Source organism: Panulirus ornatus, chromosome 14, assembly GCF_036320965.1.
Source record: "Panulirus ornatus isolate Po-2019 chromosome 14, ASM3632096v1, whole genome shotgun sequence".
Taxonomy (NCBI): Eukaryota; Metazoa; Arthropoda; class Malacostraca; order Decapoda; family Palinuridae; genus Panulirus; species Panulirus ornatus.
Genome location: NC_092237.1, coordinates 5,204,443 through 5,227,062, shown reverse-complemented (window position 1 = coordinate 5,227,062; position 22,620 = coordinate 5,204,443). Strand labels below are relative to the sequence as shown.

Genomic DNA, 22,620 nt, shown 5'->3' with positions numbered 1-22,620 from the left:
CATAGAACTTCTCACTACCAAGAAGTTCACGTTTCCTTGATACCAGAAGTAGCACAGCCTTGGCAGAAGGAGCTTCAAGAAAAGATCCTGGTGAAAACACGATTCTTTCTCAGAAATTGGTCCTGGGTTGCTTATGATGACGATGATGATGATTATCATTAGCTGACAGGATAGAATGATCTAGCATACATCCTTTGAATGCTATCTATGGCAGAAAAAAGATAGATACTGAATATACACATTAATATTGTAACTTTTATGACGACTTAACAAAATTCAAGTCAAATCTATGAATATGTACATCTTGCACTTCAATCACTTGTGCCATTATTCATTATGGTACAGCAAAAACAAACATAAGTATAGTATACATCTTGCATCTCAATTATATACATTTACCTCTACATATAATGGTGTAGAATGCATCCTTGTAAATGTGCAAAAACCAAATACACAAATGCATATCAGTAAGTTCTCACTGACACATGGTCAAAGGAATAAGAGATCAGTAGGTGATGCATTACTCCTCCAAACACAAAAACAGTGATCAAAAAATAAATGAACAAAATAAATAAATATAATATTGTGCATGTGAACAGGAAGTTGAATATGGACAAGTATAGGCTTACCTGCAAACACACCCAATTACAGAAACACTATGAGATGGAGACATGAATATATGCACAAACTAATATGAACATATACAAAAACACATGTTTATGTAAACTTGAAACAAGCAATAAACACTCACATAAACATATATGGATACATCATATAAAAATGGGAGTGAGACGGCATTACAAGAACTACAGATGGAGCCCCCCTACAAAGGCATAACTCTCCTGCCCAACACTGTATAAATAGGTAATTACAGTATTGCAAACTTGTGAGGAGACCTACACAGGTTTCAGCTGTGGTTAAATCTTTTCACTGATGAAGTTCAACTTAACTAACTGTAGGGTGATGAAGAACAGACACTGTAAAAGATCTAATTGTCATGTAAAACTACATCCCCTTGTATGGGGCTCCACCAGCCTCAAGGATGCACTCCAAACAGGGGCAGGATAAGGTGGGCTCCTTTTGGCAGGAAAGTCCTCAACAATACTGGACTCCTTTCCATCTACTGACAATGGTACAGCCTTGTTGAAGGTGACATGCTGCTCACAGTGTTACCACTACCAAGCAGAGCCCAAGAACACCTCATATGGTGATAAACCTTTTCCTAGAACACCTCATATAGTGATAAACCTTTTCCTAACAGAATGGTAGTTCATTTACCAAAATTTTGCCATGACATAACTGAATATACCAAGGAACCAGTTCATGTACCAGGTAATGCCTTACCATAATGGAAATGAATATTGACGTTATGTATATCTGTATATCTATTTCAATATAAGAGAAATAAAATCTTCAAACCTTGTTTAGTCACAAATATAACCAATCACCTGCCCTATATCATATATCATCATTGTCATTATTACCATTATCACTATTGCTCTTATTACCATCATCATCATTTAATCCTAGGACCCATTTTCTGGGGTTCCTGAGACTTCAAGGATGCACTACACTCAGTAGTAGCAGAGAAAGGATGAACCCCCTTGGAATGAGAAGTTCTTCAATGAGATTGTACTCCAATGAAACAACCTCCTGAAGGTGACTTTTCATTCGTGGCATAAGCACATGCAGGCAGAGTACATTAACACCTAAAATGGGATTGTGGGATTATATATACTAAATATATATAGATGTTACCAAACTTTATCTACATACAGCCACACTGTGAGTGAAACAATACCTTCAGCAAGACTGTATCATCATCATGAAGAGTAAAATCTGACTGAGGGCTTAGATGCATTTTATGGAATGCAAGAAATCTATGCATACATTCATTATGTTTTGTTTGTGTGTGTTTAACCTTACTATAAGCAAACATACACTCACACATTTGCAGATATCACAGCAAAAAATTTACATACGGAAGAACTATAGCAAGCTGATGTACCACATTTGTTAAAACCAACATTATCAGTCAAAACGTAATATTTTTTCTTTAGAACCTCCCCTAAAACAGAGCTATCATATATATACAGCAGCTAGTCTTCTCACACATACATTATCACAGTAATGCATAGTGTATCTCCATTAAAATATATTTTCAGTATAAAAATCTTGTGGTACAGTAATTCAGAAGATAAAAAAAATCAGTTTACACATATGAGAAAGATGTAGTACATTCATGAAGGTTTTGAGGAATAACTTTCATCTACATGTGCCCCAGCAAATGTATCAGCAGTCAAATTATAATCAATGGAAATGCTACCCTGAATCTTCATTTATAACCTACTAACAAGAAAGTAGGCAATTTGGATATTGGAATTTCGTACAGAGAAACAGGGCTATTGAGGAAGCACTTCATAAAGGCAGATATTAGAAAATAAAAATCTGTTCACAAAGTCTTCTAATTTGTGCACAACAATATCTCAGGATCATGAATAGATGATTAGAGATTTGCCAGACTTAAAGACAAGAAAAGTCTTTTCTTCAATGTATTTCTAATTTTTGACAAATGTTTTCACACTTTGTATGCATATGCCTTCTTTATTATCCTGAACTTTTATATCCCAGTAAAATGGAGACCCTGATCCAACTTAAGTATATCATATAACCAAACTAACCCACATAATTATACATAACTTTTAAAACTTTTTATCATCTCTCACCTCTTATGTAATATGACATGCTACCATCCTCAACTAAATGATTTACATAAAAATAGGGCACACTGCTCTCAGAACATGTGCATATGAATCTCTTATGTACCTGAACATTAATGTTCATTTCATATATCAAAGTACAGTATATATTCTCCAAATGCAAACTATATGCTTCTATGAAGAAGAAATGACTAAACAGGTTAAAAGATGCAAGCGTCACAAATTGACATACAGGATAAAACCATTTTCCTGGATTCTGGATACTCAAGATAATAAAGCAATGGCTTTTGAACAAATATTGTTCAATATCCTACTCATCTTAGAACAAATATTGTTCAGTCAGCCCATCCAAGATATAGGAAATCTTCCAAAGAAGACAAAATGAAATGAAAACTGGTGCTAGCTTCCAATGCACATAATGGATGAGATCAATCAAATTACCAAAGGATGTTTAGTACTTGAACAATATACTAATCATTGAAAGGTAATAGATAGAAAATAAAGGCTATTATGCCACAGCCTACTTGTTCAGCTGGTAAATTTGAACTTCACAAGATGGATGGTTGGTATGGATGGTCAAGAGGTTACAAGCAGGATAATACTGTTAATAGTATCTCATCTAAACCTTATTCATCATACAATAAATCCTCTTCCTTGACTAGCTCGAGCTGCTATGTTGATGGCAGATAATAAAGCTGGCCTTAAGCGGGGAGAAATATACAGCTTGATGCGGGTCAGGTGTCCTGGTATGTGATCACCTTCTTCAGATGATCCAGGTGTAGAATCTAATCCAACAGCTTCTACACCCTCACTACAGGTGCTACGCACATAGTCAGCAACACGTTCTGGACAGCCACTCACAGGCTGCAAAAGAATTGCAAAGCCCTGCTCTTTAAAAGAAAAGTAACTTCATAAGAAGTTTACAACTCAGAAACCACATTTCAATTCTTTGATATCCAACACCAGCTTGCCAACTGTATTATCCTAATGCAATCTTTAAAAGAAATCAAGAAAAGCAGGCATGTGTTATCTACTTATTGTATCAGTCCATCAACTTACTTCCATATCAGGATTCTGAGGCTTGGGCTCTGGTTGAATTTTCTCAATGTAAATCAGGGTTGGGTCTGAGGGATGTGCTCGCCATGTTACCTCAGCCAAAGGCAGAGCATGCTGCTGTGCATCCTCTTCAACACTCAGAATGAAAAGTACCTGTCCAAAATTCATGTTTACTGACAATAATCTCAAAAGAGAAGACAAATATTACCTTCTACACATATATGCTTAGTACCACAACAAATCAACTTAGTTCCACTCCCATATGAGTTTCATATCAGCCTATACTAAATATGGCTCCTCCTGTTTATTTGAGTGATATCAGAACAGCTCCCTCTGCAATGATCGCTTTGTGTTTTTTATGGATATCACTACCTAAACATCTTTATCAAAACTATAATACTTTTGCTCTATTGAGGTGTTTGTTCTCAATCACCTAATTTAAATAGTCAACTCTCTTGATCCACTCCATGTAATGATATTAAGAATACTAGAAAACGGAAAATAAGGGATTACAATATTTTCGTGAAAAATTAGGAATTTCAATATATTGGGACTATAATTTCAGATCCAAGCATTCCCTAGATATTGAACCAATTACAGATATGAAGTTCAGCTGATCTTGCTCTTACCTGTGGTGTCAGTAAGACTGTAACTGGGGTGTAAGTTCCTGCAGTTGTAAGATAAGTGGCATCAACAGCTGCAAGTACTGCACGGCACTCCTGAGGTAATGCAGCAACCAATTTCCACACCAGCTTAAGGGGAGCATTTACTTCCTTGTTGTGAGGCTCTATAAGGGGATGATAACGTGGAACTTGTTCTCGGTGCCATCCTGCACCCTGTAACAAGAAATGTAGCTTTTACATGAGCCACTGGTGGAGCACTATGTGCATTTGGGAGAAAGATAGAGAGAGGGCACTTGCTCGATGGGGGTTAAGTCACTGATTCATCCTCCAAAACAGGGTGTATACATGAGGATTCTTCCTCTACAACCATCAAAAAACATGTGTGACCAGCAGGTAACTGATAAAGCATTAAACAACCACGTAGCAACAAAGAAAGCCTGTAAAGCCTGTAAAATGTGGAGGTGATGCAGCACCATGCAGCCAGCCCATCCCATACTTCCCTAATCAGTGGCATCTGTGACCGTCCTGCTGCTGTCAAGAATGAAACAAATGTTTTTCAAATTAGAAAGAGGAAGGAAGGGTAGGGAAAAGAAGAGATGCTAACAAGGCTCTGTCTATAGCAGAAAAATGGTCTTTCATCCTTCAAAACCAATACTTTTCATCTATGGACAGTATCCCATGAACATGACAGCAGATTCACATGCAGATGGAACCAAGAGAAAATCTAAGTATGGCAAAAAATAAAAAGCCTACCTTCAGCAATGACTTGACCCCTGTTCTAGGCCATCCACCTCTTATGGCAGCATATCTAAAGCCACATAGGGGAAGTCAGCTAGATCCAAACACAACTATCATCAAAAAAGGTGAATGTCAAAATACCATAAACCTAATCGTTATTCTAATCTAATAACACATTACTTAAAAAAGCCATAGTATAGGCAACTTTCCTTGTATAACAAGAAGGTCTCACATAAAAGACCTAAGAGTGGTCACTCGAGAAATGGCAATCAAAACAAATGAATTTTTGTAATCCGACTTTCAGCCCATTCAGTTGAGAAACAAACCTTTCAACCTTTTGAACTAGTGACCTTAAACTCTTATAACACAAACTGGTATTGCTTTTAGCCTCAAGTATGACTATTTGACTCAGCTCCACACCACAGCACCATCATAAAATACTAATAATAACAAATAAAAAAACTATAACTGCATTATCAAAGAAAAAGATAAAATTCATGAAAACATGAAAACAAATACAGTATATACATAAAAGATCTTGTGGAACAGACCAATCAAGACAATGTCTAAGATTGCAACTACACTGCAGCAGCAGATGAAAAGTCATATCACCGATACCACGAAGTACTTATATCATGAAACCACAAATAGTAGAAAATTATACTAATCAGACATCTTTCAAAGATAAGAAAAAAAGTGACAACACAACAAGCCAACATCAAGCCATGGTCACCTAGCCTGCACTGCACCATACTTAGAGAATCATAGGAGGGGCTGGCTGCATGAAACTGCCTCATCTCCTTACTGTGATGTTAGAGGAATCAGCAGGTTGCCATATGGTTACCAAGTCCCAGTGGACAAGCATCTACTGATATCATACCTTTTATTATGGATGAAGGATGTGAAAACTTAGCCTTCTCTTTTCTAAGTTAAATAGGTTCAAGTCATTCAATCTGCTCTCATAGGATTTGTTTTTAATCCTAAAATAATCTTGGTAGCTAGATGTTGCCCTCCCTCCATTGTATGTCTTTGTTTTTAGGTAGGGTGACCAAACCTGACCACAATATTCAAGATGGGAATGAATCAATGAACTGTAAAGAGTAAGGATGATTTACCTAAATTCGAAGGCCCTACCTATGAAATCAAACATTTTGTTTGCCCTTTTCACTCCTTTTGTGCACTTACTAACTTCATACCACATATCATTTTCACCTGTTTCATTTCTAGTACATCCAACTTCCTTTTTTAGCTTTTGTATTTAGGGCCCAAGACTCACATCCATCAACAACTACTCAGGATTACTATTCCTTAAAAAATTTCCATTTTCGCCCCTGCAGACAATGACCTCTTTCTCTACAAGCTCCTTAATGGACCTAGGACCTTAGACCTCTCATCCACTTTATAACTGACTTTATATATGAATATTTTTTTTGTTTCTGAAGAAGGAACATAGTGAACATATTCTACAAGCAATGTATTACAAAACATAGGTCAAATTCTGATACCTGCAATAATCCCTGACCAGTGTGCACCAGGAGATCCGCAGCACCACCAATGGGCTTGGTCACAATGCCAATAAGACCCTTGCCCACACCTCCCACTACAGCACTGGGACTCACTCCATCATTCATCATGGCCTGCATGGGTTGATGTGCCAACCCCCCTACAGCACCTGAAACAAATAACAATCACATCAAAATCTAATGAAAATAATCCATCAGCTTTATGTGTGCTATATTTTGTTACTATTGTTGCAGCATCAGGATTTCTCTAAGGGTACTCAGTTTACCATTTCCAGAGGATGGTCCCACAAGTCTTGGTGAGCAACGATACTGAGGTTTTGTCTGCGCTGTTTCAGTCATGGCCCATTGAGGATTAAATGTTTTGAGTCTTCAGAAAGACGGTGGCAGATCAAACAGGAAAGGATAGTGTGGGGTATATTTTGTGCCTGTATGCTTGCAATAAATGATATTTGTTGAAAACATTTAGGGAGATGACAAATATATTCAGGGTCTGGAGGGCGGTGTGCACATGAATGTGTTTGGAGGCAGAAACATCTGTTGCACAGGCAACTGAAGAGTAAGGTGGGGATGACATTTCTGTTTCTGAAAGGGGTGGGTAGTTTGTGAGGGGTGGGTGGCTGGTATGCCAATGTTCACAATGACAGAGGTATTATAAGTTAATCGAAACTCACTCTTTGCATGTTGTGATATGATAGTGAAGTTGTTGGCATAAAAATTAAAAGGATAGCAAAGGATGAGTGAGGTGGTAGAATGTCATATACTAAATGGCAGAAGAGAGTGGAAGACAGAAAAGCACCTTAGGGGGGTCTATTGGGAAAATGGTATGTGCGATTAGTACAGTATACACCTAATCCCCTACTTACGACCTATGGAACTTATGACCATCCATACATACAACTGGAGAAAAAAATAAATTAAAAATAAAAATCATGAAATATGAACCAAAGAATCTTAAATAAAAGGTAAAAACTACAGAATCATATAATAAAGCTAGTCAATAAAAAACAAGATAAGTATGATAAAAATTTATTTATTTTTTTTGCTTTGTCGCTGTCTCCCGCGTTTGCGAGGTAGCGCAAGGAAACAGACGAAAGAAATGGCCCAACCCACCCCAATACACATGTATATACATACACGTCCACACACGCAAATATACATACCTATACATCTCAATGTACACATATATATATATATATACACACACAGACACATACATATATACACATGCACACAATTCACACTGTCTGCCTTTAATCATTCCCATCGCCACCTCGCCACACATGGAATACCATCCCCCTCCCCCTCATGTGTGCGAGGTAGCGCTAGGAAAAGACAACAAAGGCCCCATTCGTTCGCACTCAGTCTCTAGTTGTCATGCAATAATGCCCGAAACCACAGCTCCCTTTCCACATCCAGGCCCCACACAACTTTCCATGATTTACCCCAGACGCTTCACATGCCCTGATTCAAACCACTGACAGCACATCAACCCCGGTATACCACATCGATCCAGTTCACTCTATTCCTTGCCCGCCTTTCACCCTCCTGCATGTTCAGGCCCCGATCACTCAAAATCTTTTTCACTCCATCTTTCCACCTCCAATTTGGTCTCCCACTTCTCCTCGTTCCCTCCACCTCCGACACATATATCCTCTTGGTCAATCTTTCCTCACTCATTCTCTCCATGTGCCCAAACCATTTCAAAACACCCTCTTCCGCTCTCTCAACCACTCTCTTTTTATTTCCACACATCTCTCTTACCCTTACATTACTTACTCGATCAAACCACCTCACACCACACATTGTCCTCAAACATCTCATTTCCAGCACATCCACCCTCCTGAGCACAACTCTATTCATAGCCCACGCCTCGTAACCATACAACATTGTTGGAACCACTATTCCTTCAAACATACCCATTTTTGCTTTCCGAGATAATGTTCTCGACTTCCACACATTCTTCAAGGCTCCCAGGATTTTCGCCCCCTCCCCCATCCTATGATTCACTTCCGCTTCCATGATTCCATCCACTGCCAGATCCACTCCCAGATATCTAAAACACTTTACTTCCTCCAGTTTTTCTCCATTCAAACTTACCTCCCAATTGACTTGACCCTCAACCCTACTGTACCTAATAACCTTGCTCTTATTCACATTTACTCTTAACTTTCTTCTTTCACACACTTTACCAAACTCAGTCACCAGCTTCTGCAGTGTCTCATATGAATCAGCCACCAGCGCTGTATCATCAGCGAACAACAACTGACTCACTTCCCAAGCTCTCTCATCCACAACAGACTTCATACTTGCCCCTCTTTCCAAAACTCTTGCATTCACCTCCCTAACAACCCCATCCATGATAAAAATTAAGTAGGATAAAAGAAATGAATAGGGAGTCTGGTTATTCTAGCAATGTAAAGTTTCAGGACCTACTGGTGGATGAAAGTCCTCTCATACAGTATATATATATACATATATATATATATATATATATATATATATATATATATATATATATATATATATATATATAATTGGGAGGTGAGTTTGAATGGAGAAAAACTGGAGGAAGTGAAGTGTTTTAGATATCTGGGAGTGGATCTGTCAGCGGATGGAACCATGGAAGCGGAAGTGGATCATAGGGTGGGGGAGGGGGCGAAAATTTTGGGAGCCTTGAAAAATGTGTGGAAGTCGAGAACACTATCTCGGAAAGCAAAAATGGGTATGTTTGAGGAATAGTGGTTCCAACAATGTTGTATGGTTGCGAGGCGTGGGCTGTGGATAGAGATGTGCGCAGGAGGATGGATGTGCTGGAAATGAGATGTTTGAGGACAATGTGTGGTGTGAGGTGGTTTGATCGAGTAAGTAACGTAAGGGTAAGAGAGATGTGTGGAAATAAAAAGAGCGTGGTTGAGAGAGCAGAAGAGGGTGTTTTGAAATGGTTTGGGCACATGGAGAGAATGAGTGAGGAGAGATTGACCAAGAGGATATATGTGTCGGAGGTGGAGGGAACGAGGAGAAGAGGGAGACCAAATTGGAGGTGGAAAGATGGAGTGAAAAAGATTTTGTGTGATCGGGGCCTGAACATGCAGGAGGGTGAAAGGAGGGCAAGAAATAGAGTGAATTGGAGTCATGTGGTATACAGGGGTTGACGTGCTGTCAGTGGATTGAAGCAAGGCATGTGAAGCGTCTGGGGTAAACCATGGAAAGCTGTGTAGGTATGTGTATTTGCGTGTGTGGACGTGTGTATGTACATGTGTATGGGGGGGGGGGTTGGGCCATTTCTTTCGTCTGTTTCCTTGCGCTACCTCGCAAACGCGGGAGACAGCGACAAAGTATAAAAAAAAAAAAAAAAAAAAAAATATATATATATATATATATATATATATAAATATTATTATTATTACCATCATTACTTTTATACTTAATCGCTGTTAACCCGCATCAGCAAGGTAGCACCAGGAAACAGATGAAGAATGGCTCATCCACTCATATACACATATATACATATACATAACATATGTGTATGTGGGTGGGTTGGGCCATTCTTTCGTCTGTTTCCTTGTGCTACCTCGCTGGCTCGGGAGACAGCGACAAAGTATAATAAATAAATAAAAAATAATAAATACCAACATATACATACACAGACATATCCATACAGACACATATTTGTACTTGCTTGCCTTTAACCATTCCTGTCGCTACCCCACCCCAGAGGAAACAGCAAGTTAGTGCCAGGAAAACAGACAAAAAAGGCCATATTCATTCACATTCAGTCCCTAGCTGTCATGTGTAATATACCAAAACCACAGCCCCCTATCAACATCTTGGCCCCACAGACCTTCCCATGGTTTATCCCAGACGATTCACATGCCCTGGTTCAGTCCACTGACAGCATGTTGACCCCGGTATACCACATCATTCCAACTCACTCTATTCCTTGCATGCCTCTCACCCTCCTGCATGTTCAGTCCCAGATCACTCAAAATCTTTTTCACTCCATTCTCCCATCTCCAATTTAGTCTCTTGCTTCTCCTTATTCACCTCTGACATATATATCCTTTTTGTCAACCTCCATATGCCCAAACCATTTCAACACACCCTCTTCTGCTCCCTTAACCACACTTTTTATTACCATACATCTCTCTTACCCTTTCCTTACTCAATCAAACCACCTCACACCACATACTGTCCTCAAACATTTCATTTCCAACACATCCACCCTCCTCTGTGCAACCATATAATATTGTTGGAACTACTTCTCCTTTAAACACCCATTTTTGCTCTTTGAGATAACATTCTCTCCTTCCACACATTCTTCATTGCCCCCAGAACCCTTGCCCCCTCCCCCACCCTATGACTCACTTCCACTTCTATGGTTCCATTCGCCGCTACGTCCACTCCCAGATATCTAAAACATTTCACTTCCTCCAATTTTTATCCATTCAAACTCTCATCCCAACCAACTTGTTCCTCTACTCTCTTGAACCTAATAACCTTTCTCTTATTTACATTTATTCTCAACAATCTCCTTTCACACACTTTTCCAAACCCAGCCACCAACTTCTGCAACTGACGCACTTCCCATGCCCTCTTATCCACAAAAGACTGCATACTCACCCCTTTCTCCAAAATTCTTGCATTTATCTCCCTAACCACCCCATCCATTATTAAATTAAATCATGGGGACATCACACACCCCTGCCACTGACTGATCTTTGCTGGGAAACAATCAGTCTCCTCTCATCTTACTTGCACACATGCCTTACACCCTTGATAAGTAATATCAAGAAAAGCTTGGTTGATTGTTTTGATAATATACAATCCTTCAAAGAGTTCAGGTGAACTTAAGCTAATATCTAATGAAACTAAATTTGGTAAAATCAGAATGTATCCAGCAGCAGTAAGGTAAGCTGTGCTTAGAGATGAAAATACTCTAATAATGCCTAGGTCCCTTAAAGGTATCACAAACAATTTTACATATGACCTTGAAGTCAACAGTATTCAATCAGTTGTTGGTATTCTCTATGGAAAGCTTACATTGAATTTTGTAGATATAGTCAGAGAATTTTCAATGTCTTACACACTGGAAACATGTAAGGCAACAACATAAATTCCCGTGGAAACCTTCAAAATAAGGCCAAGGTCTACAAAATCTACTCCAGTCTTGAATCACTCAAAGAAAGTCTTATGAAAATATGATGAAGTTTGGCCCGAGGATTTCATACATATTATGCATTTAATAAACATCTTGAGGTCACAAAAAATTCTCCAAACAACCCTAAAATTAAAGTCAAGGTTGAAAAACTTGATAAATCTTGAAAACTTCTACAAGGAGCTTACTTTGAATCTGGAAAAAATCTGGTAAAATAATTCTGGTTTTTCCCCATAACAAGATGGGTTTGAAGCTAGCAATATATGAGACATATAAGTGTAAATGTGAATAAGAGCAAGGTTATTAGGTACAGTAGGGTTGAGGGTCAAGTCAATTGGGAGGTGAGTTTGAATGGAGAAAAACTGGAGGAAGTGAAGTGTTTTATATATCTGGGAGTGGATCTGGCAGCGGATGGAACCATGGAAGCGGAAGTGGATCATAGGGTGGGGGAGGGGGCGAAAATTCTGGGAGCCTTGAAGAATGTGTGGAAGTCGAGAACATTATCTCGGAAAGCAAAAATGGGTATGTTTGAAGGAATAGTGGTTCCAACAATGTTGTATGGTTGCGAGGCGTGGGCTATGGATAGAGTTGTGCGCAGGAGGATGGATGTGCTGGAAATGAGATGTTTGAGGACAATGTGTGGTGTGAGGTGGTTTGATCGAGTAAGTAACGTAAGGGTAAGAGAGATGTGTGGAAGTAAAAAGAGAGTGGTTGAGAGAGCAGAAGAGGGTGTTTTGAAATCGTTTGGGCACATGGAGAGAATGAGTGAGGAAAGATTGACCAAGAGGATATATGTGTCGGAGGTGGAGGGAACAAGGAGAAGAGGGAGACCAAATTGGAGGTGGAAAGATGGAGTGAAAAAGATTTTGTGTGATCGGGGCCTGAACATGCAGGAGGGTGAAAGGAGGGCAAGGAATAGAGTGAATTGGAGCGATGTGGTATACCGGGGTTGACGTGCTGTCAGTGGATTGAATCAAGGCATGTGAAACGTCTGGGGTAAACCATGGAAAGCTGTGTAGGTATGTATATTTGCGTGTGTGGACGTATGTATATACATGTGTATGGGGGTGGGTTGGGCCATTTCTTTCGTCTGTTTCCTTGCGCTACCTCGCAAACGCAGGAGACAGCAAAAAAAAAAAAAAAAAAAAATAAGTATAAGGAACCACAGCCGAGACTAAATCAGGTAATGAAGTCAAATAGAGCCCTTCTGTAAGTACATTAGCAAACATTTTCAAAAGGTTAATGTGATCATAAAAGCAAAGGCCCCAGAAGGTACTCCTAGACACGAAAAGATGTGAATAATGACATACCACTTTGATATGTTAAGTAGTTCCAAGCAACAGTTTTGGCATAATTGGTGGGCAAGTATATAGGAATGAATACATAAATGAAAGGATAAGCAGAACTAATAATCACTTTGAAGCATCTGCATCCTGATGCAGGTCTTGATATTCTCCCCTCAAAAATTAAAACCTTACCTAAAAGAGAAATTCCAAATGCTGAAAGCCCTTGCACAAGCCCATGTACAAGACCAGTTGGTTGATAGCGTCGTCCTGCTTCACTGCGTTCTGCATGGTCTTTGTCGAGACACAATCGCTCCATGTTACGAGCCACAGAGCTGGCCAGGTTAGTTAAAGATACCACTGTGCCTGTAAGGAAAAATCAGAGATGGGAAGCACACTGTAAAAGCAGCCTCTGCACCTGTATGGAAAACATGAGATGTGCAGCACAGTAATCACTTTCAGGAAAAATATTTCTTCACTCAAGAAATCTCCAATCATGGTGCAGACTTTCATGATCAACTATGAACTACAGTTGCTAATCTCTACTGAATGATGATAATCATTACGATTTTATGACTAAACTCTATATATTTCTTCAATATACCAAACACTGATTCAACATATAATAGGTCTCCTCATACCCAACGAACAGCTTCCATACTATAGATACCAAACACGTTCTCAACTGCCTTGAACGTACCCTGCCCAAACAAACATACATCATCATATATCAAAATGATGAATTTCTGTTAACAAGAGACTTCCTGAAAAGTTATTTCACATTTAAAAAATGGCGGTCTGCTAATATGAAAAACTGACTAATAGTACACATTTCCAATTCGTAAGTAAGGAAGACATAAGGAAGAAGGATTATGAATGGGTAGTATGGCAAAGCTACTGAAAAAGCTGTTTATATGCGAGGAAAAAGAAAAGGTAATGGCATAAAAATATAAAATAATGCATAAGATTTTTTGACAGTTTACAAGAAGTGCTTTATCACAATACAACAATGGTATACCACAAAAGCAGAAGGTAATTCATTCAACAATCTCAGTTCTTACCTGCTGTAAGATGCTTAACCAATGAAACTGAACCATGCGTTACTCCAGCAATGAATGCCCATGGACCCTGAAGAATTCCTTCATAAGGAAGCTGCACAAAATCCCTCACTCCTGAACCAACTGTCCTTGCAAATCCTCCAGGATTCCCAAGTAAATCAAGGGATCCCACAACCCATCCAGCCCGAATGAGTGCCCCTGACAGATAATGCATTGTCAGGTTGTGCCCTAGACTGTAACTTGTTGTCATGATCTCATGTCGTTGAAAACACCCAAAGTTAAGGGGAGACTGATCTAGAGCAACATACAGTTTAACTGATGCATGGACACTCAGTAACACAGACACAGGCTCAATGGTTAATTGAGATATGTGAATAGGGTGAGTCATGGCTCTAGACTTCAGCAATACTTCTCTTGGCATTCTCATCACAACTGGAAGATTCTCTTCTTCTTCATTTCTCTCTCTATCTTCCCCAAATTTTCTAATCTTGTGCTTTGATGCTGGTAGAAAAGATGAAAGAATTTCCATGAGGGAGTAGAATACTGCATCTTCGGCATACAAAGTAATGGGCTTCATCTTTATGTGGACGGAGTGTATGCACATATTTGTAGGAGATCGCTCTAAGACTACAGACAAAGTAAAAAGTGCATTGTTGTGAGAAATCTGTATAGCTCTTTCAATGGGATCCAGTGGTGAGAATTTTGGGGCTGATTCTATATCTTGTCTTATTAGTATTACTGGAAAGTCATATTTTCCAGATACAAAGAGCTGATTATCTATCTGTGCGTCACCAACAAAGACATTAACTTCAACACGCTCCTTAACTCTATAATCAAGTGCACGAAGCTTCTCAGACAGATCAATTTTGGGTCTTAAACTCACAATGAAATTATCTAAAGTGAGTCTCATTATCTCAGATATATTTTTCTGGTCACTCACATCATCCTTCAAAACTAACACAATCTGGGTACAAATGAATGTGCAATAAACCACTGTGGTTGATTTCATTTCTTTCTTTGGTGGTGTCACTGGAGCCAGGGACAGTGCTTCATCAGATATTTTCTTTTCAGAGACAGTTTCCATGACAGGTGATTCCTCAGCACTCACAGGTATTTCAGGTGGAGCTGCATGTTCTACCTCAAACATTACTCCTTCCTTTTCTTTAATGGCTCTACCCTTATTGGTTGATGTGGCAACTCGACCCTTAGATGGTTCAGCTGCTATGCGACTTCGGATATCCCTTGCAGAAACCTCTACTCTGCTGACTGGATCAATGAACACATGGGTAGTATGTGCAACATGCTCTATCCGAACTTTGACATCTCCATAGCCTGGGATACTGACAAACTGGTCATAGTGCTGCTGAATGTCCACACCCTGACTCCAGAGTACTTCCTCAGTCTCAGCTGTAAAACCAAAAAATTAAATGTACAATACAAGTACTAGAAATTATTCAGGACATGAAAGGTACTGCCATATAAATTCTAAGTGGATGATACTAAATATTTACTGATATTAAATATTTACTGTGATATCAAATATTCAATGTTCCTTGATAAGCAATAAAAAAAATTTTACATTTCTATGACAGTAGCTAACTGTGCTAAGTTAATATCAATAAATTATTTTTTGTCAGTATAAAATATAATCTAACTTCACTGTACATTGCAATTCAGCTGCAGTAACTATCTATCTATCTATATCGCTGATGTCCATTCCCTCTAAGAACTTCCATCAAGGGAGTAGCCACAGGAAAAGTCTCCACTTATCCTTGTCCTTACATGCCTCCCTCGCATACACTATTCCGCGCATTCTTTCATCATTTTTCTCCCTCCGATACTCTACCATTCCACTTCCCCATGTCTTAAATGGTATTCCTTTCATTCCAACTCCTTTAATCATAATATCATACACTCTTCTTTAAAGTCAGTCTTGCATTCCTTCCACGTGCTCAAACCACTTTCAAGTATTATGTTGCATCTAATGTGTTACTCCGACAATTCATTCCCTTTGCATTTCCAGCCACACCAGATCTCTAATACACCCTCTCATTTCTTTCTTCATTCCACTTAGCCATACCATATGCTCCTCTCAAACAGCTCAATTCCATAGCCAGGATTCTTGACTTCTACAACTCATCACATGTCCATGTTTTGGCTGCATAGGTCATAGTCAGGAGGACTATGCCATCTCTTAATCTTTTCTTTGCTTCCAAAGTTACACCTCAATCCTTCATTATTCTATTATGGGATCAATGATTCTTCTACCCTGTACTGCTCTCCCTTATTTGCTCTTCCATATCACACCCTAGATAGCAGCAATAACTTAGTCCCTCTAATTAGAAAAATATGTACATGAACTGCTTCAATGAAAAATACAAAATTGAATTAACATAAATATGAAAAACTATGATCAGTGAATGTAGGTTTGCGGCAGGGGTGTGTGATGTCTCCATGGTTGTTTAATTTGTTTACGGATGGGGTTGTTAGGGAGGTGAATGCAAGAGTTTTGGAAAGAGGGGCAAGTATGAAGTCTGTTGGGGATGAGAGAGCTTGGGAAGTGAGTCAGTTGTTGTTCGCTGATGATACAGCGCTGGTGGCTGATTCATGTGAGAAACTGCAGAAGCTGGTGACTGAGTTTGGTAAAGTGTGTGAAAGAAGAAAGTTAAGAGTAAATGTGAATAAGAGCAAGGTTATTAGGTACAGTAGGGTTGAGGGTCAAGTCAATTGGGAGGTAAGTTTGAATGGAGAAAAACTGGAGGAAGTAAAGTGTTTTAGATATCTGGGAGTGGATCTGGCAGCGGATGGAACCATGGAAGCGGAAGTGGATCATAGGGTGGGGGAGGGGGCGAAAATCCTGGGAGCCTTGAAGAATGTGTGGAAGTCGAGAACATTATCTCGGAAAGCAAAAATGGGTATGTTTGAAGGAATAGTGGTTCCAACAATGTTGTATGGTTACGAGGCGTGGGCTATGGATAGAGTTGTGCGCAGGAGGATGGATGTGCTGGAAATGAGATGTTTGAGGACAATGTGTGGTGTGAAGTGGTTTGATAGAGTAAGTAATGTAAGGGTAAGAGAGATGTGTGGAAATAAAAAGAGCGTGGTTGAGAGAGCAGAAGAGGGTGTTTTGAAATGGTTTGGGCACATGGAGAGAATAAGTGAGGAAAGATTGACCAAGAGGATATATGTGTCGGAGGTGGAGGGAACGAGAAGTGGGAGACCAAATTGGAGGTGGAAAGATGGAGTGAAAAAGATTTTGTGTGATCAGGGCCTGAACATGCAGGAGGGTGAAAGGAGGGCAAGGAATAGAGTGAATTGGATCGATGTGGTATACCGGGGTTGACGTGCTGTCAGTGGATTGAATCAGGGCATGTGAAGCATCTGGGGTACACCATGGAAAGCTGTGTAGGTATGTATATTTGCGTGTGTGGACGTATGTATATACATGTGTATGGGGGTGGGTTGGGCCATTTCTTTCGTCTGTTTCCTTGCGCTACCTCGCAAACGCGGGAGACAGCGGCAAAAAAAAAAAAAAAAAAACTAAATACAATAGACTTTCAACAGCTTTCTTTGCTGCATAATACAATGACAATATAATCAACAATGTAACTTTTGTCCTGGATACATGGACAAAATAATCAGTTAAAGCAGCTAATACGTTTGCAACTTCAGTGACTTCGGCTCTGGAATGAGTCTCTCATATTCAATACATATTAAATGACTTGACTTTATCTAGCTTAGCAAAGAAAAGGTCAAGTATCCACTTTCTCTATTTATTATGTAAAATATGATCAGAAGATTCTTGTTCACAGGGTCTTGACAATCATATGGCAGCCCACTGAAGTCTGTCACGTCATAGTATGGAGGTGAGGAAGTGTCATGCAACCATCCTTTCCTATGACTCTTCAACTTTAGCACAGTACAGGCCAGGTGACCACTGCATGACAAAGACTAGCCCTGGTTCACCTCACTGACAGCACATCACCCTATATATTCCGCACCAACTCAATTCATTCTATCTCATGCATGCCTCTTATCCTTCTCAAAGTTCAGGCCCTGATGCCCTAAATCCTCCTTAACTCTGTCCTTCCATTTCCTCCTTTCTACATCCCCCTTCCCCTTGCTCCCTCCACTTCTGACATACAGATCCTCATAGTTAGTCTTTCTTTGCTCATAGTAAACCTGTGCAAAATGAAGGAAAAAAGTATAGGAGTCTATCGAGTCCTTATAAGTACATAACACTCATCTATCTAGTGGAACATAACCTACCATTGTTGAGGATGTCTGGTTGAGAGAAATGAAGACGTGGATATGCAGCATTACTAGCCGTAATCTCTGGGAATTTGTGCGAAATGTATGGAAATGTGTAATGGACAGCTTTGCTAGGTGGAACTGAAGGCATAGCTGCAAACATGTCCAACTCTTCTTCCATTATGCCTTCCTCCTTAGTTGAACTCTGACCTGTAATAGTAGAATATATGAAATACAGTATGTAGCACTAAATCCTTAAAATGATAAGGCAGACACATTTTCATGATACAGTGTTCAGAGTCTGGTAACACACTTTACATTCATACCAAAGCAGAATCACCACATCCACACAATGCTCTGAGCATTAAACTTACATCTAGGTATCACCCAAGTTGTAGGAAAACATTAGCTTTAAATTTTACTCCTCTTTACAACTTTCTAGTTACTTGATCCACTCAATTTACCTTAAAACATTTCACATCTGGTTACAGTTACATTATTGAGAACAGTGTTGTTATGGATGAAGATTTACAATTTTCAAAGCCTGCAATTGATATCTACATGAGTGATGATCCATTACACATTAAACAATGTTTCCAAAGTTAAAACCTTCAACAAAATGAACATATGGAATATGAAGGGAAATAAAAACAATTGAGGGTTACTCGTAGTCTCCTTGGATAAATATCAAAGCCTAGAAAACTCTTACTTAAGTGAGTTTGATCCTGAAACTTTGTGAACCCTAACACAGTTTTGGCTTGGGAAATAGGAGTTTGAACAATATGGAACAAAACTGCTATCTATGATGCAATGAGTCAGAGACAAAGATCACTGTTGCTTCAAATCAGACTCATGAAAATTTTGTTTTACGCTCCACATGTAACCTAACTTTAGCCTATCTATCTTAACATACAACAATAAATAGGCTTACCCAAAATCAGTAATGCAGAAGTGTGATTGTGCAGAATCATTTGTGGTGATGGGTCCAATTGTACAATCATCTTCATCTGGCCAAGATACTTGTGAGAAGTAACTAATAATGATCTATTGAGGACTGGCCCAGCATCATTATTAGGCAGTGTGAAAGTCATCCGTTGGTCTGGAGGTGTATCCTTCACCACAACAGGGTGAGCCTGGTAACCATTCTGGCCTATCTGAATACAACAAAATTCTTCATCTGAGCTTGATGAACCTGGATCTTTTAGAATGTGCCAAAGCAGTAGTGGAACTTCCTTCAAGTCAGTAGTTCCTGACCTGGAGGGCAGATCTAAAGAAGGTAATGATACAGGAAGTTGGATCTTGGTATCACCAGCATAAACATACATAGAGCGCACAGTGAGTTCCTCTTGAGTATTATTAGCAATAGAATAGGTAGGAAGAAGGTGCATTATCTGAATGTTTTCTTCATATCTTGAGAGTACAGTGATGAAGCATACTTTATCTTGAGTTGGAATACGGAGATTAGTAAAGCCTTCTCGAGGGATCCGGCCCTCAAATTTCAGACTGTACCATCTGTCTTCCTTGGATAATTGCAAAGATACAGTATGGAAATGTTGGTCATTTTCTGTCAGGCCAATTGTGAAGAGTCCATCAAGCTTTGGAGGTGCAAAGACAGCCCCAGGAGGGACAAACCAACAGCTTGAAGAATCTGCCTCTTGAAGCACAACTTCAATTCCTGTGTGATTTACTATTAAGGCCCATGGTCGAATATCAACCATAAGAGTATTGCAGTAAGGATACAGACCAGAGAACCCAACCTGTAACATAAAAGAATATCTTGTTACCAAAATCTCATTAACCATTTTACTATCAAGTATTACTTTAAATGACATACCTAATACACTACCTGTAATACTCAGTTACATTCTTTCAACATGAGTAAATCTATCCTTGGCTTCAGTACACAAAATTAAAATTATCCAACTATAGTACAGGGTACTTAAAACAGCAAAATTCCATGATTAAACATCTGACATTTCAAAAAGTCTGATAAATTAGATAACAAAGTTGGTTTAAAACACCACCTAGTAACTACCCTATTACTGAGGCTGGTTAATATGAATTTTTCTTTCCAGCTGGTAAACACACATGTACGTAAATGCATGTAAAAGTATGCAAATGCTAAAGTGTATTACTTTAGCATTTACATACTTTTTCTTACTGTTTGCAGAACCATAATTTTCCCTCTATAAAGCATGTAGAAGACAACACATTACTGTACCATCAGCATATAAACCTATAATTTCATTGTTGTGGAAACCTAGTAACTGATGATTACCATTATTTCTGAAGAGGGTCAACAAATATCAGTCTAAAATTGAGGGTCACCAATTATCAGTCCAAAATCAAAGATATTTTACCAGGCAGAAAGTCAACTTCTATCTTATCCCACTAACCAATATTACATAACACTAAAGAGAAGTAAAACATTTCCTCTCCTATTCATGGTTTTCAGCCCCTTACCTGCAGATCAATTTTTGGCTGGTCAGCAAACAGAACATCACCCATAAAGTCAGAGGTGTCCACATATGGCCAACGATCTTCAGGACCATTAAATAACTGCTGCAAGTACCAAGAGATATCCACTGCTTCCTGAGACTGTGAAAGTCTCATCTATGAAAGATATTATCAAAAAGTTAGTACAAATGACATAACTCATAAAAGTTTTTTTTTTTTTTTTTTTTGGGGGGGGGCCAAAAAACCTATCAAGTGTCCATGGTATGCCTTAAATTCAATCTCAGCACTAATAGTAAATAACTATTTCAATATAGTATAATTGCCTGTTCTGATGCTAATGGAAAATTTCTCTGCCTAACTGGAAAGTGTAATCAAAATATTTCCAAAGAGATTTCACCATTCTTTGCTAAAAATCTCTAGGGTAACTTTATCATGACAGCCAAGGAGATTGTATAATTTTGTGCATGAACCAATTAACCCCAGCTCCTCACACCATCCAGAGATCAAGACAAGGATCAGAGCTTTATTAAGAGAGAACATTAACCATTTGAGAAGAGGGGAGAGACTGGTTTGGACTGTTCTTATCTACTATACATAAAAACATTCTCTTAAACACCAAAACAGATTTCCTCTGCAAAGCCAGGCCCAAAATTGCCCATACAATGAAGAAAGAAGAAAGGGAGGAATATGAATTTATAAAGAGCTGAACAAGATTACACAATTAATTACAATGTACATAGGACTCATGCATTGTTAATAATGCCACTCAAACTAGCAACACAAAATATTTCAAGACCAGGGAAGGCTGTTAATTGTTGCAGAAAAAAAGGGGGAGGGGAGCCTCCGTGGAAAAAAGTTATTTCATACACTCAACAATTATAAAAGTTCAGGTGACTTTAAAGGATTGCCAAAGCAAAATTGAAGATTTTCTTTGGGCAATCCATAAGATTTATGGCCATGTTATGTTTGTGCATTGTGTCGAAAGTTTCTCACATATTGGTAAGAAATATGCTCTCAAATCAGATAAAACTCATACTTCCTGATGACTTTTCAGACATTGCTGGATATACTGAGGGCAAAGCAGTGGCAAAAGACTGTAATCTATCTTGGCACATGGAAAGAAAAGAGACTGATATATTGTTCAATACTTATCAGATACTGCAACCTTTAATTTCTATATAATGTGAACCATTTACATAATGTCAGAAAGGCTCCACCAGGTATGAATAATTCCAGTGTCTGCCAAAAACACTGTCTGTTCCCCCATATATTTTCAAAGGTAATACACAGCTACAGTTTACTGTGGATAAAAGCATATGATGCTATCAGAGTGAAATCATCATACATCTGGTTGCTCAGACACTTGTTTCTAATGGTGTGAGCACCAGCAACCAGCTTCAGTGTATTTAAGCTGTCTTGTGGGAAAGAAGTTCTTTCTCTCTTTTCCTGCCTGCCACTTCAATCTGGAAATTTCAATTCTAGGAACTGTGTTTCTTCTACCTGTGCTCCAAGATGGTTGGCTCTTACCTTTTTATAGAAGAGAGTGCCCAAATTCTCATAAGGATACAAGAAAATGTGGGTACATGCGAGATTTCTAGTCACAGTAGGTGCTCAGAATGTATAGTCAGGCTGTTTCTTCCTGCAACATTCATCAATGCCTCACCTCATTCAGAAAATCAAGACCTATGAACTAAAATTTTGACTTAAGAGTACTTCAGGACCCTTACCAATTCCATGCCAACATGTCTGCAGATGG

General features: G+C 38.9%; 1 protein-coding gene across 1 annotated transcript in view; it reads right to left on the bottom strand.

The window, feature by feature from the left end:
* Nucleotides 1-242: 242 nt before the first annotated feature.
* Vps13B (vacuolar protein sorting 13B) overlaps nt 243-22,620 on the bottom strand; it is an 85,553-nt gene continuing 63,175 nt past the window's right edge. The window contains 9 exon segments of the mRNA XM_071669425.1: nt 243-3,584; nt 3,780-3,929; nt 4,406-4,612; nt 6,643-6,809; nt 13,294-13,464; nt 14,160-15,563; nt 18,426-18,617; nt 19,339-20,164; nt 20,871-21,020. Coding sequence (XP_071525526.1) covers nt 3,354-3,584; nt 3,780-3,929; nt 4,406-4,612; nt 6,643-6,809; nt 13,294-13,464; nt 14,160-15,563; nt 18,426-18,617; nt 19,339-20,164; nt 20,871-21,020 — 3,498 coding nt within the window. The 3' untranslated portion in view covers nt 243-3,353.